At 72.7% G+C, this 13798-nt stretch overlaps 2 protein-coding genes across 5 annotated transcripts in view; one reads left to right on the top strand and one right to left on the bottom strand.

Moving 5' to 3' along the window:
- Nucleotides 1-2248: 2248 nt before the first annotated feature.
- The window catches only part of LOC123818400 (carboxyl-terminal PDZ ligand of neuronal nitric oxide synthase protein-like), a 72598-nt gene continuing 61048 nt past the window's right edge, over nt 2249-13798 (bottom strand). For 2 of the 4 annotated variants that reach the window (XM_045838559.1, XM_045838560.1), the window contains exons 9-12: nt 12679-12844; nt 12391-12543; nt 4157-4457; nt 2249-3929 (exon numbers count right to left, since the gene is read on the bottom strand). In XM_045838559.1, the coding sequence (XP_045694515.1) occupies nt 3467-3929; nt 4157-4457; nt 12391-12543; nt 12679-12844 (1083 nt within the window). In that variant the 3' untranslated portion in view covers nt 2249-3466. Of the gene's footprint in view, nt 3930-4156; nt 4458-10266; nt 12544-12678; nt 12845-13798 lie in introns of those variants that run through there. The other 2 variants (XM_045838561.1, XM_045838562.1) reach the window with 2 other exon arrangements.
- On the top strand, nt 6997-9126 carry SPATA46 (spermatogenesis associated 46). Its single transcript, XM_045838563.1, has 3 exons — nt 6997-7410; nt 7783-7890; nt 8300-9126. Exons 1-3 carry the CDS (start codon nt 7152-7154, stop codon nt 8815-8817), a joined length of 885 nt encoding a protein of 294 aa, XP_045694519.1. The 5' UTR covers nt 6997-7151; the 3' UTR covers nt 8818-9126.

The raw sequence follows: 13798 nt of genomic DNA, 5'->3' as shown, positions 1-13798 counted from the left end.
ACCACTTCCTAGCGTGGAACACACGAGAAATGAAACACGGAGCCCAAGTTCGAGCTCCTGCCGCAGGGAAACCGCGTCCAGCCAGCCCCACGAGGTCAGCCAGCCACTGAGCGAGCGAGCGGGCCCAGAGCTGTGTTCAGCCCGGCGAGGCACCACGGAGCCCACAGAGCAGGGGTCAGGGGCCTGCGGGCGGACGCCCGGCCAGCGAGAGGGGCACACACATCGTCCTGCGCTGCCCTCGGGCCAGTCCCTGCCACTCGTGGGGCAGACCCACCCTGAAGCCCTTGAGAGTGGGTGTCTTCCGGGGCCCGGGGGCCGCCGGGCCCTGCACAGGTGGGTAACTTTGGACAAGATGCCGGAACTTCCTGCAAAGGGCCCTCGGTGGGCACGTGGGTGGGCGAGCACAGGTGAGCCCCGGGAAAGACCCTCCTCCTGGTCCCCCTGCCTCGGAGCCCGAAGTCCCCAGGCCACGTGACTGTTTGGTGCCGGTGACATCGCACTTGGCCCCGGAACCCCCTGGCTGGTGTGACAGGGGGGCACCGGCCCCCAAGTCGAAAACACAAGCCTCCAGGTTCTGGCTCTGATCCGTTGTAAGGCGACGTGCTTAGTCCTCCTCCCAGCCTCAGTTTACCCATCTACAAAATGGCGCCAACGTAGCTACCCGTGAGCATGGTCTAAGGAGACCCTGCATGCGTGTCTCTGGACGTGGGAGGGCTGCCTCCGACCAGAGGGCCGAGCGGGAGCTGGCCTCCCACGCACGGGTTCCCGCAGCAAGCAGGCCCGACCAGCACTGGACGCAGAGGAGCTCCAGAGAGACAGCAACGCCTCCCCCCCCCACGGGGAAGGTCGGCCGGCTGCTAGGGGCTGGGACTCGGAGCAGCTGGGGACCCGGCGGCCGGCGGGTGGCCGGCAGAGACGTGTGGCCTCTCCGTGCAAGGCTGCAGGCTGGCGGCCGCCTCTGCTGGCCGCACGGCGAGATGCCCTGCGCAGGGTTCAGAGCCGCAGGGCTCAGGCTGGACGGACAGGAGGGCACAGGGCCCACTGACCACGTCCCACTTCCAGGGGGCCTCCCTGCCTCCTCCCTGCTCGACCCTCCGGTGCAGGGGCCGGGAAGGGGCTGTGAGCGGCCGGGGCGGGGCTATGGGAGACCCAGGAAGGGTGCGGCCCAGTCCGGTCCACACCGTCCGGCACACGTGCACTTGCACACACACACGAAACCGCCCGAACGGAAGGACAGACTCGGAGCTCCACTCGCAGTGCACCGTCAGCCGCCTCCCGTGACGCGCCCGGCGGGCGGCTGGGGACCGAAGAGTGACGCACGGAGGTGACGCGGTCGTCCCCCGAGGAGCTCCGAGACCCACGGGAGGGGCCCCAGGAGGTGGCGGCTCCCCGCACGGGGGGGGCAGTGCCCCGGCTGGAACAATGCACAGGACGCTCCGGGAGCGGGCGGGCGGGGCGGGCGGGGGAAGGAGAGGCAGAGGGGACAGAGCGTGCGGACGGCGATCGGGGGCGCTGGTGGGGCCCCAAGGTGCCTCTCTGAAGGGGACTGAGGTGTCCCTGTCCTGGGCACAGTGTCTCCTGGGTCTTCTTCCATAAACGCCACTCTCGTTCACAGCTCAGGGCTGGACGCCCTCTGGGCAGAGCTCGCGGACAGCGGAGCACCCCCCACCACGGAAAGTGGGGGAACACTGCTGTCTGTGACAGCACCGGCTGTGGGGGGGATGGAGAACACCGTGCTCAGTGGAACAGCTGACGGCGGGAAGGACGGAACCTCAACGACCTCACTCGCTCGCGGAGGTCCTGGTGGGGTCTCCCTGGGGGGCGGGGGGGCCGAGTGCAGAGCCACAGGGCAGCCTTGAGGTCTCGGGGGTGGGGTGGGGGCCACAGCAGACGGACACCACGTCACCGCCTCGTCCAGAGGTCCCTGAGCGAACCATCGGCCGAATGTCGCCTGATAAATCCTCCCTGAAGAGCTGCTGGGCCAGAGCACGCCCCAGACCACCTGCTCCCTCCCTGCCCCGGGGGTCTCACCTGCATGCGCCGGTCCGTCCGAGTGCCTCCCCCGAGACGGCCGGTGGGCAGAGGGCACCTCCCCGCGGCCGGCCGCACGGCAGGGCCGTCTCCGGGCCTGAGGCCGGCGGGCTCCTCAGCCATGCCCTCTCGGGACCCACACCCTCAGAGACATACAGAGACGTATGGGGTCCAGACAGCCGGCCGCCCCCACCCGCCAGGAGAAAGACCAGGCCAGCAAGACAGAGAGGTCGTTTATTGTGCCGTCTCCTATCCGGAAACTACTGAAAATATAAATACAAAATCTCTAGAAAACTCCCCGGACAGCGCTGCCGTCCTCTTCCTGCCCCGAGGGGGCGACGCCTGTCCTTCCGCAGCTGACGACGGTGACAGGCCTGACCGACCGACTTCACCCCCCACGGGACGGGGGCCCTGACCCCCACCCTCAGGTCTGGGAGTGGGGGGGGGCGGGGAGAAGAGGCAGCGCCCCAACTTGCCCTAGGGGACACAGAGCCTCCACGGGCCCCCCAGCCACCGCCCTCAGGGCTGTGGCCGCGCCGCCCGCAGGGCGGTCAGACTGGGGGTGGACGTGGGATGTGGACAGGGCCTGGGGCAGAGCGGCCCCGAGCCCTGCCCTCAGCAGGGTCGCAGGCGCTCGGACGAGGGGCCGGGCCGAGAGGGGCCGTGGGGGACAAGCCCCGGACAGGCCACCCACTCAAGGGCAGGGACGTTCTCTCCGTGCTGCAGAGGGGCCGACCCCAACGGGGTCCTTCTGGCCACAGGAGGGCGGTGGGACGGGACCCCTGGGGGCACAGGAGCAGGGTGGTCACGGGGGGGTGGGGGGGGCACGCCAGCCCCTCAGCAGCTCACAGAGGCAGGAGTGGGGGCCTGTGGCTCCAGGACCAGAAAGGCAGGTGGGGCCCCCCGGGGAGAGCCAGGGCCGCAAGGCCACTTCAGCACCAGCGCCGGCCCCTGCCGCCAAGCCCAGGCGTGCGCCTCCCTGAGACCGTGTGCACCCCCACCTCTGTCCGTCCAGGCCACACGTGCCTGCTCGGGCCCAGAACTCACCGCCTCGGGCGGCGGGGAGCCCTGGACAGCAGCCCGGCCCCGTGTCCAGTCTGCCCTGGGCTCTCTGGGCACCAGGCCCCGAATGCCAAGCTCCCGGGCCCCCCAAACCTGGTCAGTGTGGATGCTGCTGCTGCCACACACCGGGGAGCCGGAGCGGAGCTGACGGCACCCCAGGGCTGCTCCGGGGGACGCGCGAGGGCCTGGTGAGCGCACCCACGGGGATGGGGCAGGCTGGGGGACGGGGGCAGGCTGAGGTCCGGCTGGCTCTCCGGGTCTGGCCCCTCCTCAAGACAACCCCGTCATTCCTGGCCCTGCCTGAGCCCTGACCCAGTGCATCCCTGAGGCCGGAGGGGGTCGGGGGTGGGGGGTCAGAGGGCAGACCGGGGCTCTACTCGAAAGAGAGCAGGTCGGGGTGCAGCCCCTCTGTGTCCAGGCTGCGGGTCCGCGCCCCAGCACGGGCGGTGCTGTCCTGTCGCTCGGCCAGGCCCAGGGCACTCGGGCCGGCTGGGAGGCCGTTGCTCTCGCTGGGGCCCGGGGGCGGGGCCCCGCTGCACTCGCCGGCCCTCAGCTTGGCCTCGTCCTGGCCGTCCTGGTGGATCAGGTCAGGCACCGACAGGGGCGCCTCGCCGTTGGGCACAGCCGTTTCCCCGGCGGCCTCCGGCTGGGCGCTGGGAGGAGGGTCCTGGGGCTGCCCCGGGGGCAGGGGCGGCTCCGCCCCGCACTCCAGGCTGCTCAGGACGGGCTGGGAGGAGATTAGCATGTCCTGCGTGGTCTTCAGGGCCCGGGGGGTCCGCTTCCGGGCGGTGGGGGGCGGGGGCTCCAGCCGTGGGAACGCATCCGACCCGGAGGACCTGCAAGGGTGATGGTGACACTTGGCCATGGCAGCCCGTCCCCACCGTGTGCCCGCCGGCCAGGCTGCGCCCCGCCCCCCGCCCCGACCCTGCCTGCTCCCTCTCCGGGGCTCCGGGGCGGCGCGTGCCGCAGCGGCTCCGGCTGGGATGCGCTCGCTCGGAGATCTGGGCAGCTCAGTGGGGATCACGGGTGCTGCGGGGGCACCGTGGGGGGGGGGTGCACTCACCCGTCGTCCTCCTCGTCGGCCACGCCCGCCAGCCGGGCCTCCGCCGTCCGGTTGACCTCTGTGGCGCCCGCGCTGCCCGGGCCCCAGGGCTCCCTCCGGCGCAGCAGGTCGCTCACCCTGGCGCCCACAGCTCTGCCCAGGTTCCTCAGGTGCTGGCTGCCGCCCGCCCGGAGGCCCGGCCCGCCGGGCCCCGCAGACCCGGGGAACGGGGCCGCCGGCCGGGACGAGCGGGGCCCAGAGCGGCCGGGCTGCAGCTCCGGCGTGAGGCACGCGTTCAGGTTCTCAAACACGCCGAGGTCCACTGCAACAGAGGCGGGGCGGCGGGTGAGCAGCGGGGCCGTGGGCCGCGGTCTGCGTGGCCGGCCCTCCCCGACGACCCCACGCCCAGGCCTGGCACCTGCCCAGTGGTCTGCAGACGTCCAAAGGGCCAGCGAGATTCCCTGCGGGAGCGTGGGACTGGAGACACGGCCCGCCCGGCCCAGCCAGCCCCGCCCTCCGATCTGCCTCCCCCGGCACCCCCCCTACCCCCACCATGCGGGCACCAGCCCCGTGAGCAGGAGTGCCCGCTGGGCCTTGGGCCTGGGACGGCGCAGTGCAGGGGGCCTCTCGGGAGGCCGGCACTGGGCCCTGCCCCACCGGAAGCCCCATGCGCACGCAGTCCAGGGAAGACGAGCGGGGGCTGCGGCCCCCCGGGAGGGGGGTGGTGGAGCTGGGGGCCGGCGCCCTGAGGCAGGAGTGGGACCGGCGCCGGCTCACTGAGCCCTTGCGTGCCCCCGGGACCGCCTGAGCCGCCTGGTGGCCCCTCGCTGGCTGCACCGGTCCCTCCAAGGGCTGGCGCGGGCCCACTGGGCTACAAAATTTGCAGAGCTGGGGCTGGCCCACTCATCTCTACCTGCAGCAGCCTGCCCGAGTCGGTCTGGCGCACAGCAGGTGCCCGATAAGCACCTTGAAGCAAACTCTGAACGGGTGCAGGTGGAGAGCTGTGGAGGCCACGCCTGCGGCTCGGGGTCCGTCACGGGGGCGGCGGGGGCCCCGAGCTCTACGCCGGCCAGCCCCACTCGCCTGGAAGCCCATGTAGTCCCCGACGCAGACAGGCCGCCCGGGGCCCCGGGAGCAGCCCGGGGCCTGCCCTGACCAGCGACGTCCTGTGGCTCTGGGCAGGCCGCAGGCTGCTGCCCTCGCCTCCCGGGAGCGCGTGTGGTCAGGGAGTGCGTCTGCTCTGCTGACCTCGTGCGAGTGGCAGCCCCCGGCCCTGCGCTGCCCGGTCCGGGGCCCCGGAGCCCGCAGCCCGGGAGTGGGGCAGCAGGAGGCGGCGTGGAGGCCGCCCCCCACGACGGGCCCCAGAGTCGTGCCCCCTGCGCAGGGCGTGCCCTGCCGTGGGGGATGGGCAGGCGGGGACCGGAGGAGGGCGTCCCTGGGACGCGGGTGTGGGACCGGCGGGTGTGGGGTGCAGACCCGCCCCACGGGCAGAGGCCCCCCGCTCACCCCGAACCGGCCCATCAACTCCCGGCTCTTCCCCAGGTGGACGGCCTGCGTCCTCTCTCCGGGGGTGAGCTGCCCACTCGCCCCACCTCCCCGTCCTTTCTCGGTGCTCGTGACACCTGCGCGCCAGCCGCAAGGCCCCTGGGCGGGAGGCTCAGTGCCGTTCCCCTGCAGCCGGAGGCGCTTGGACGCGGACGCCTGAGTGGACAGGCCCCCGCTGCGCTCAGACAGCCCCCGACGGGCCGCGGGGGGGCCCCCGAGGTTGCCGTGTCAGAAACCATTTCTGACGAGCGTGAGCGACCTCCGGCCTCCGGCCGCGCGGGTGCCCAGGCACCCAGCCCGAGCTGGGCTGTCAGGGAGCTCAGAGGCAGCGTGTGGCCGCGCTCCGCACCCCGGGGTGGCCGTCCCGGGACACCGCCATGCGTCTGCGGTGACACGGGGGGGGCCTGGGGGGACGTGGCCGCGCGGGCATTCCTTTTCTGGGGCACTCCCCGGAGGCCTCAGCGGCGGGCGCGGGAGAAGCCGGTGTAACAGAGCTGAGCGCTGATGCGGCCAGTTAACGCCGACTGCACCGCAGGCTGGCCACGCAGGGGGCTGTTCCCAAGCCTCTTCCGGTCTACGAACGCCACCCAGCCGGCCCCCGCCCGCCGCCCGCCCGGGGACGGGTCCGCAGGGGCTCCGAGGCTCCGGCGCAGAGAAGCCGCCCTCCTCCAGGACCGGGGCCCCTTCACCGTGCCGCCCCCCCCCACACAGGAGTGATGGGCCCGGTCCCTGCCGGTGACACTCTGACCCCCCTCCCTCAGGACCGGGGGCTTGGGGCTGAGAGGACAAGGGCGAGAGGGACCCCCACATGCACAAGCCCCCACGAGAAGGGCGGGGTCTTACCTGAGCGGCCGAGACGGGCTCGGACAGCAGGTGGGAAGCAAACGAGAGAGACAGTTTATGTGGCAGCAGAGCCCCCTGACAGCCCCCCGTGGGGACAGGGACCCGCCGCACACACAGACCCCGGAGGGCCAGGTCCCACCAACGCCAACTGACTGCCGGAGCGGAGCTGCGCCCTGACGACTGCCCGGCAGACCCCTGGCCCGCCCCGCCCACTGCCGGGCGAGGCGGCTGTCTGCTGCAGACGGAGGGCGCAGACCCCTGGAACGGCCTTGGGCCCCTCCTCCCAGGAAACGCAGTGAGGTTTGGGCCTGAAGGGGACCGCCTGTCGGCAGTCGACTGGTCAGGAACGTCGATGCGGCACCCAGGCCGCGGGGGGCGGGGGGCGGGGATGGGGCGCAGGGAACGGGCCGGAGACGCAGGGACAGGGTCCCGAGAGGCGGCTCCTGGGTGCAGGGCCGGCAGGCGTCATCCGTGCTCACTTCACACTCACGGCCTCGTTGTAAGCACGGAGCCACCTCCGAAACACGTGTGTGGGGGGGTATAGAACGTACCCCGAACCACACACACACAGGCTGAGGCAGGTGACGAAACCTTGCCGGCAGGGGCGAGGTGGCGAGGAAGGCGACAGATGAGCCGGCGGCGGCCAGTGAGACAGAGGAGCCCGGAGCGGGCGGGCGGAACCGCGGGGCCTCCTGTGATGTCGCCGGCGCGCGGAACGCGGTCGTCTGGACGACCCGGCACCCCGAGGGGCAGGTGTGTGTCCCGTGCCCCCCGCAGGGACAGCATGGAGCGCTTCTCGCTGCTCAGCATCTCGGGGCCCCGGGCCTCCTCCTCAGCTCTGACCGCCCTGCCTGGCCTCCCGGCCCCGCGGGCCACCAGCCTGCCCGGTGAGCTCTGGGCCGCGCGAGCCCGGGTCTGTGGACCTCCATGACGCTACCAGGCCCCACCCCCGACCCACGTGCAGATACCCCTCCCCCCGACACCCACGGCCCACCGGGGGACGCCGACCACCTGGGCACGAACCGGGCAGGGCCGGAGGCCGGAGTGCCAGGGGCCGGAGCGCCAGGGGCCGTGCGGGTGTGACAGCAGCTGCTGGGGATGGGAGGGCCTTCGCTCGGGGAAACCAGCTCCCGGTCCTCGAAGGGCCCACGCCAGGCCCTTCAGCGTTAGGCCTGCGAGCCTGAACGGGATGGGGGAGGGGGCCGAGGACCCCCGGCTCTCTCAGCACCCAGAACCCATAACGTGTCGTCTGCCCCCAGACGTTGCCAAGCCCACGTCCCCCACGGAGGTGCCCAGCCCAGCGCGGGCCCCGCCGCCGCCGCCACACACGAGCAGCGCTCTCCGGCATGGGGTGGTGCTCTCGCCAGGTGAGCCCCGCGGGCGGGCACAGGACAGGCGCTCAGGGCTGCCTCCTCCCTGCAGTCTCCTCTCTGGTGCCCCCCCCACCTCCCGAGATCGCAGGCTGTGCCGACTCCCGTCCCGACTGCCAGGCTGCCGGAGACCGGCTCCCGCCCGGTGGGGGGAACCACGGCCACGGCCACGTCCCCGTCCCCGGGGCAGCGGGGCCTCAGCCCGCCGCCCCCGTCCGTGTCTGTCCCAGAGGGAGCACGCCGGGGGCACCAGGGCACCGTGCCGGGGAGTCCCTACCAGGGACTGAGCTGCTGTCGGTGGCGGGAGGGCGGGGGGCCGCAGGGAGGGGAGGGGCCCTAGAGGCTCCCCGCTCTCCGAGCCCGAGGCCCCGCCCGCCCGGCCCCTCAGGAGCCCTTTCCTCTGCAGACTGCGTGCTCGGGGAGCCCCCGGACGGGGCGCGGCCCAGGCGGAGCTGCACCATCTACCGGCCCTGGTTCTCCCCGTACAGCTACTTCGTGTGCCTGGACAAGGAGAGCCGCCCCGAGGCCCCGGGCCTCCCGGAGCTGCCGCGGGAGGAGGGCCGGGGGGACGGCCGGCTGCCCGAGGACGCGGCCGACAGCGCCTGCTCCTCCGCGTCCTCCCCGGACAACGCCTGCCCCCGCGAGGCCCCCGCCAGCCCCAGGCCCGGCCCGGACACCGCGGACCACGTCACGTCCCAGGACCTGCTGCGGGCCTCCCGGGGGCTGCCGGCCCCGCCGAGCGGCTTCAAGTGCGCGGCCTGCTGCCGCATGTACCCCACCCTGGGCTCCCTGCACAGCCACGTCCGGGGCGGCTTCCGCGAGGGCTTCAGCTGCCGCGTCTTCTACCGCAAGCTCAAGGCCCTCTGGGCCCGGCCGGCCGACAGGCTGTCTTCGTCCCTGGGCGGCTGCCGGGCCCACAAGTAGCCTGGGGGCCTGGCCCGCGGGGACTGAGCCTGCGTGTCTCCGGAGAGAGGCCAATAAACCCGTTACCACCGCTCGTCGGGTCTGAGTCACCCGGCGCCACCTGCTGGCGGCCGGCCCCACGCCGCGCCCCCCCCCTCCGCTCCCTGTTGCCTGGCAACCCCAGACAGGCCTGCCTGTCCGTTTTCTTCTCCCTCTCTTCCCCCCATCAATGGCACCCGCAGTTTGGGGGGGTCCACTGGGAGGGCAGTGAGTTCTCAGCCTGAGGAGCCCAGACTGGCACTGTCAGCTCCAGGGACCCCGAGGGGAGAAGATTCCCAGGCCTGCAGAGCACCCCAATGCCGCTCGAGTGTGAGGCCCCCCACCCTCACACGCCGGCCCCCCCGGGACCAGTCCTCGCACGCCCCCCGGGGGTGCTCCCGAGGGGACTGGGGGGGCGCCCTCTCCTGCTGGCACAGGGTCTCCACTGGCACCACGAACCTTGGCACCATCTGAGGGCTCCGGGCGTGCGCGGGGAGGGATGGCGCGGGGAGGGATGGGGCACGCCTGCACGCGAGGTCGCAGGGCAGTCACGGGGCTGGGCCGGGGCGGCTGAAGCAGAGCACACGGGGCCCTCTGCACGGCTGCGTGCGGTCGCCCCTCCCAGGTGGGCCCGTGAGAACCCTGCCTCCGGTCGCCAGGCAGCACCCCTGCGCTGCTTCCGGTCACTACGCGGCGTCCCTACGGCCCCCGAGCCCCCGGCCGAACCAGCCCCCAGCCGTCAGAACGGCTGACCACCCCGGCCGGCCTCTCGGCTTCTCCCACCCACCGGCGCCTGCATGTCCCGCACTCCCCCCGACCCCTGGTGCTGATCCCCTCCCGGCCGGCGGGAGCAGCCCACCCGAGCCGGGCGCAGAGGTTGCCAGGCCCGGCCCGAGCAGCCTCCAGCGGGGACACCCCGTCAGGAACCCCGAGGGACTGCCCTCCCCTGGTGCTCTCAGGGACGGCTCCAGAAACACGGCCACGAGGTCACGTTTTTGCAGCACTCACACCGGTCACCCGAGCGCAGCCTGGAGCCAAGCAGGCCGAGCTGACGGCGTCTCACCCTCGAGAGCGGACAGAGTCCCGGCACCTGCCCACCCTGCCGACGTCCCCTCGTCGTGACAACCAGAACCGTCCGCGTGAGGACAGTGCTCCCGGGGGAAGAGCAGCTGTTCCCGGAGGAGCACCAGGCACCGGGCTGCTCCACGGACACCCCGCCCGCCTCTGAGACACACACGGTCGCGCCCTCACACCGCGGCCTGGAGAGCGCGTCCCAGGGCTCGGGCAGCGGGCGACAGCGGTGACAGCGAGGAGGAGGAGCAGGGGGAACAGAAGCAGCAAGAGGAGACATCGGGAAAGCTTCAGAAACGAGCGAGGTTTATTAGCGAAAGCCACAAGTGTCAGCGTTGAGGGTAAGTGCACTTCCAGGACACAAGCTTTCCCAGAGCGCACGTCCCACAGCGCCCCCCATGGGGCTGCGGGGGGCGAGCGCCTGGCCGGCAAGGCCGAGGGACGCAGCCCCCGCCCAGGACGCCCCGGCGGAGGGAGCCGGCAGCCCAGGGCTGTGCAGAAGCCCCGCAGAAAGGTGCTGTCCGTCTGTCCGCACTGTGGGCCTGGGGGGCCGGCCGCAGTGTCCATGTGTCCTCCACACGGGGCAGAGCAGGGGGACAAGCGGGGAGGTGGGGGGCAGGACTCGGTTAGCAGAGCGAGAGGCCCCCCGGTCTGTCCCGAGCCCAGGTCCGCCCCGGCATGTGCTGGCCTGGGCCCCCTGGGGCGAGGCTGGGGCTGGCCAGGCGTCTGGAAGCCCTGTGCACTCGGAGGGCCAGGCGTGGGTGGGTTAAGCCAGGGGCTCAGGGATCAGCGTCCCCAAAGCTGTCACCTCTCCTCCACTGCCGCCTGGGTCCCCTTCACTCACCTGGAAGCACTGTCTTCCCACCCCCATCTCGCCCAGGGTCCCACCACGTCACTGTCACCGGCCTCAGGTGGGGCCTCAGACCCAGACCTTCCGGTCTCCGGACTCCCAACGCTGGCGGCCTCCGGGGGCCCCCCGAGGAGCCTGCCACGTCGGCCCCACCCGAAGCCTGACGGCAGTCCCTCGGCTTCTGGGGCCTCATGGTCCAGCCCTTCCTCCCGCTCACGTGTCCACACCCACCGCCATCGCTGAATCAGCAAGGACTGCCGGCAGAACCACGCTCTCTGGCCAGACGCCGTGAGGAAAACGCCCCCACCGGCGACCCACACACCCACACACCGTCCTCTCCCACCTGCCACTCACAACCCGCACACCCCCCGCACCCCGCGCACACGCTCACAGCACGCACGCACACGCCACCCCACCCGACACCAGGCACCACGCACGCAGCTGCGACCTCTGCTCTCGGTCCCACTGTCCAATGCGTCACCTGCGTCCAGTGAGACCACCTGGCCGACCCACCCTCGGGCCGGGCCACACAGAAGAGCTCGTCCTCACAGCCCAGCACCCCCCGCCCCCCGGTGCCGAGTGGCGAGGGCCAGGTGGCCAGGCGAGAGGACCGCCCATGTGCGCTCCCGGCACGGCCCAGAGACACGTCGGGGGGCGTGGCTGCGGCCCCCGGCTGAGGTGGCCGTGGCTCTGGACCACGGGCACCACAACGTCCGCTTCCAGCCTGTGCCGGTCTCTTGCAGCAAGAACTAGCCCTGCTGCCCAGCAGAGGGGCTGCCGGGAGGTGGGGCTGGGGCTCGGGCCTTTCCCAGAGGTCAGAGGTCAGGTGCAGCGAAAGCCTCCTACACCGACGGCAGGGCTCGTAGGTGGGTGGACAGGAGTCGGAACTGAGCGATGCGAGCGGCAGCGAAGAGGCCGCCCTCCCCTCGCAGGCCCGTCTCCCTGGGAAGCACACTCACGGTGGACGTGGGGCACCCCCCCCCGCCGGTGCAGGGACCTGAGCACGGCCCGTGGCACACTGCCACGGGAGGACCGTCCTTCCCACTGGGACCCAGAGCGTCCGGCCCCCACACCGCTGCAGGGGCCGGGGGGGCCCTGTCCTGCGAGGCAGCTGGCCACGGCGGGGTGTCCAGACACAAGGCACCTGAGGAGGCACGCAGTCCCCTTCCCGACCAGACTGCGCAGCAGGGGCTGCGGAGGGCTGGCCTTGGGGCCCTGTGCCAAAGCCCCGGGCTCCAAAAGGCCTGGCCGCCCCTCCTGAGGTCGTGGGGGGAGGGGAAGTGGGTCCCGTGGCCCCCCAGTGTCTTCCACGGCCCCCTCGGGAGCAGACCCTCGTCCTCCTCTGCAGCCGCAGACTCTGGCAGGGCCTGCCCGCTGCCCCCGAGCCACCGCGCAGCCCCGCGGCCCCGCCTACACCGCGACCTCGTCGTCCAGGGTGTCGCCCGGCTCCTGGCGCCGCCGCACGTGCAGCAGGCGCGGCGGCTCCTCCTCGCTCTCGTCCGTGGTGGACTCGCACTCCGAGGCGATGCCCGACTCCCGGAACCGCAGCAGCTCCAGGCCGCCCAGCAGCGGCCGGCCCCGCGGCCCCGCGGGGAAGCGGAAACACTCCAGCTTCACCAAGCAGTCGTGCCTACCTAACGGGCTGCCGGCCGGTGGGGCCAGGTCGGCCAGGCCGCCGCCCAGGGGCGGCGAGGGCAGGTCCTCGGGCTTGGGGGTCGTGGGGTCGCAGAGCACAGGCAGGGCCCCGGAGCGGAAGGTGATCTCCAGCAGGCTGTCCTGGGATCCCACTGCGTGGACACGAGGGGGCAAGGGTCAGGGGGTGCCTCCCGGCTCCTCAGGCTGGGACGGTGATCCAGGCCGCCCCCTCCACCCTGTGCCCAGAGACGGGGCTGTCTGGGTGGGCGGGCGGGGGCCCGGCTTACTGGCGTTCTGTCCCGACAGCTTCAGCTCCAGCTCCTGCACCTGCCGGACCAGCAGCGACACGTGCTGCAGCGCGTCCTTGTTCTGCAGCAGGAGCTGGTGCACGCGGGCCTGCGCCTCCAGCCGCGCCGCCGCCTCCGCCGCCAGCTGGTCCTTCAGCAGGTGCACCTGCGGGCGGGAGGTGCGGGGCAGAGGGGCCGAGAGGAGACAGAGCACGAGTGAGGACGTGGTCCCAGTGGCAGCCAGGACTGGAGGGGCCTCCGCGCTCCGTCCCAGACAAACTGGCCCCGGGCCCGCCCTGCGGCCGGTACTAGGACCCGCCGCAGCACTGGACCCGCCCCCGCCCAGCAGCCATGCCCCCCCCCCCCCGCCACCCTCGCACGGGACCGCTGGAGGACGGGGAGCCCCACCGCCCTCCTGAGCTGCGAGGCGGCCGTGGCCGGGCCTGCCGTCGCGTCTGCAGTGTCAGCCTCGTCCCAGCTGCCCACTCCTCCCATCTCCACGGACCCGGGGCCGGGCCTCCCGCCTGCTGGGCGCTCGGTCTGCTCTGGGTGCCCGGGTGTGGGGGTGAGCTCAGGGGAGGGGGGCCCCGGCTTGGAGAAGCAGGGACACGGGCAGTGGCAACGTTCACCCGCCTGCGCCTCCAGGCGCTCCCTAGGGACTCGGTGGCCTGGACAAGGCCGCCTGCGGGAAGGAGCCCCCAGACCTGCTGGTTCTGAGGAACAGGGCAGGGGCTGGGGGAAGCCCCCAGAGGAAGGGCAGGTGGGCGGGGCCTCCCTCCTGCGAGTAACGGGTCGCAACAGGAGAACGGCTGGGAGGGGTCTCCCGAGCGGACGGCGGTCTCTAGTCTCTTTGGTGGGCAGAGACGTGGACCTAAGCTCTCAGGGCACGGGAACAGGGCGGAGTCCCGCACACGGCCACCCACGGCTGTGGGCCCCTGGCTCCCACGCCGGAGCACCCCAGCACAGGCTGCCGGAGAGCCGGCCGTAGCTGGGCCCGTGTGGCCCTCCGCACCCGCGGGCAGCCCTTCTCCCCAGGCCGCACCTCCTCATCGCCCAGCCCCGAAGCCTGGCCAGCGGCTCACGGGGGGCCAGGGCCCCGTCCAGGCAGACAGAGCGGCCG

The sequence above is a fragment of the Phyllostomus hastatus genome, unplaced genomic scaffold (assembly GCF_019186645.2).
Source record: "Phyllostomus hastatus isolate PE091 unplaced genomic scaffold, TTU_PhHast_1.1 phas_contig_283, whole genome shotgun sequence".
NCBI lineage: Eukaryota > Metazoa > Chordata > Mammalia > Chiroptera > Phyllostomidae > Phyllostomus > Phyllostomus hastatus.
This window is presented reverse-complemented; position numbering and strand designations above follow the sequence as displayed.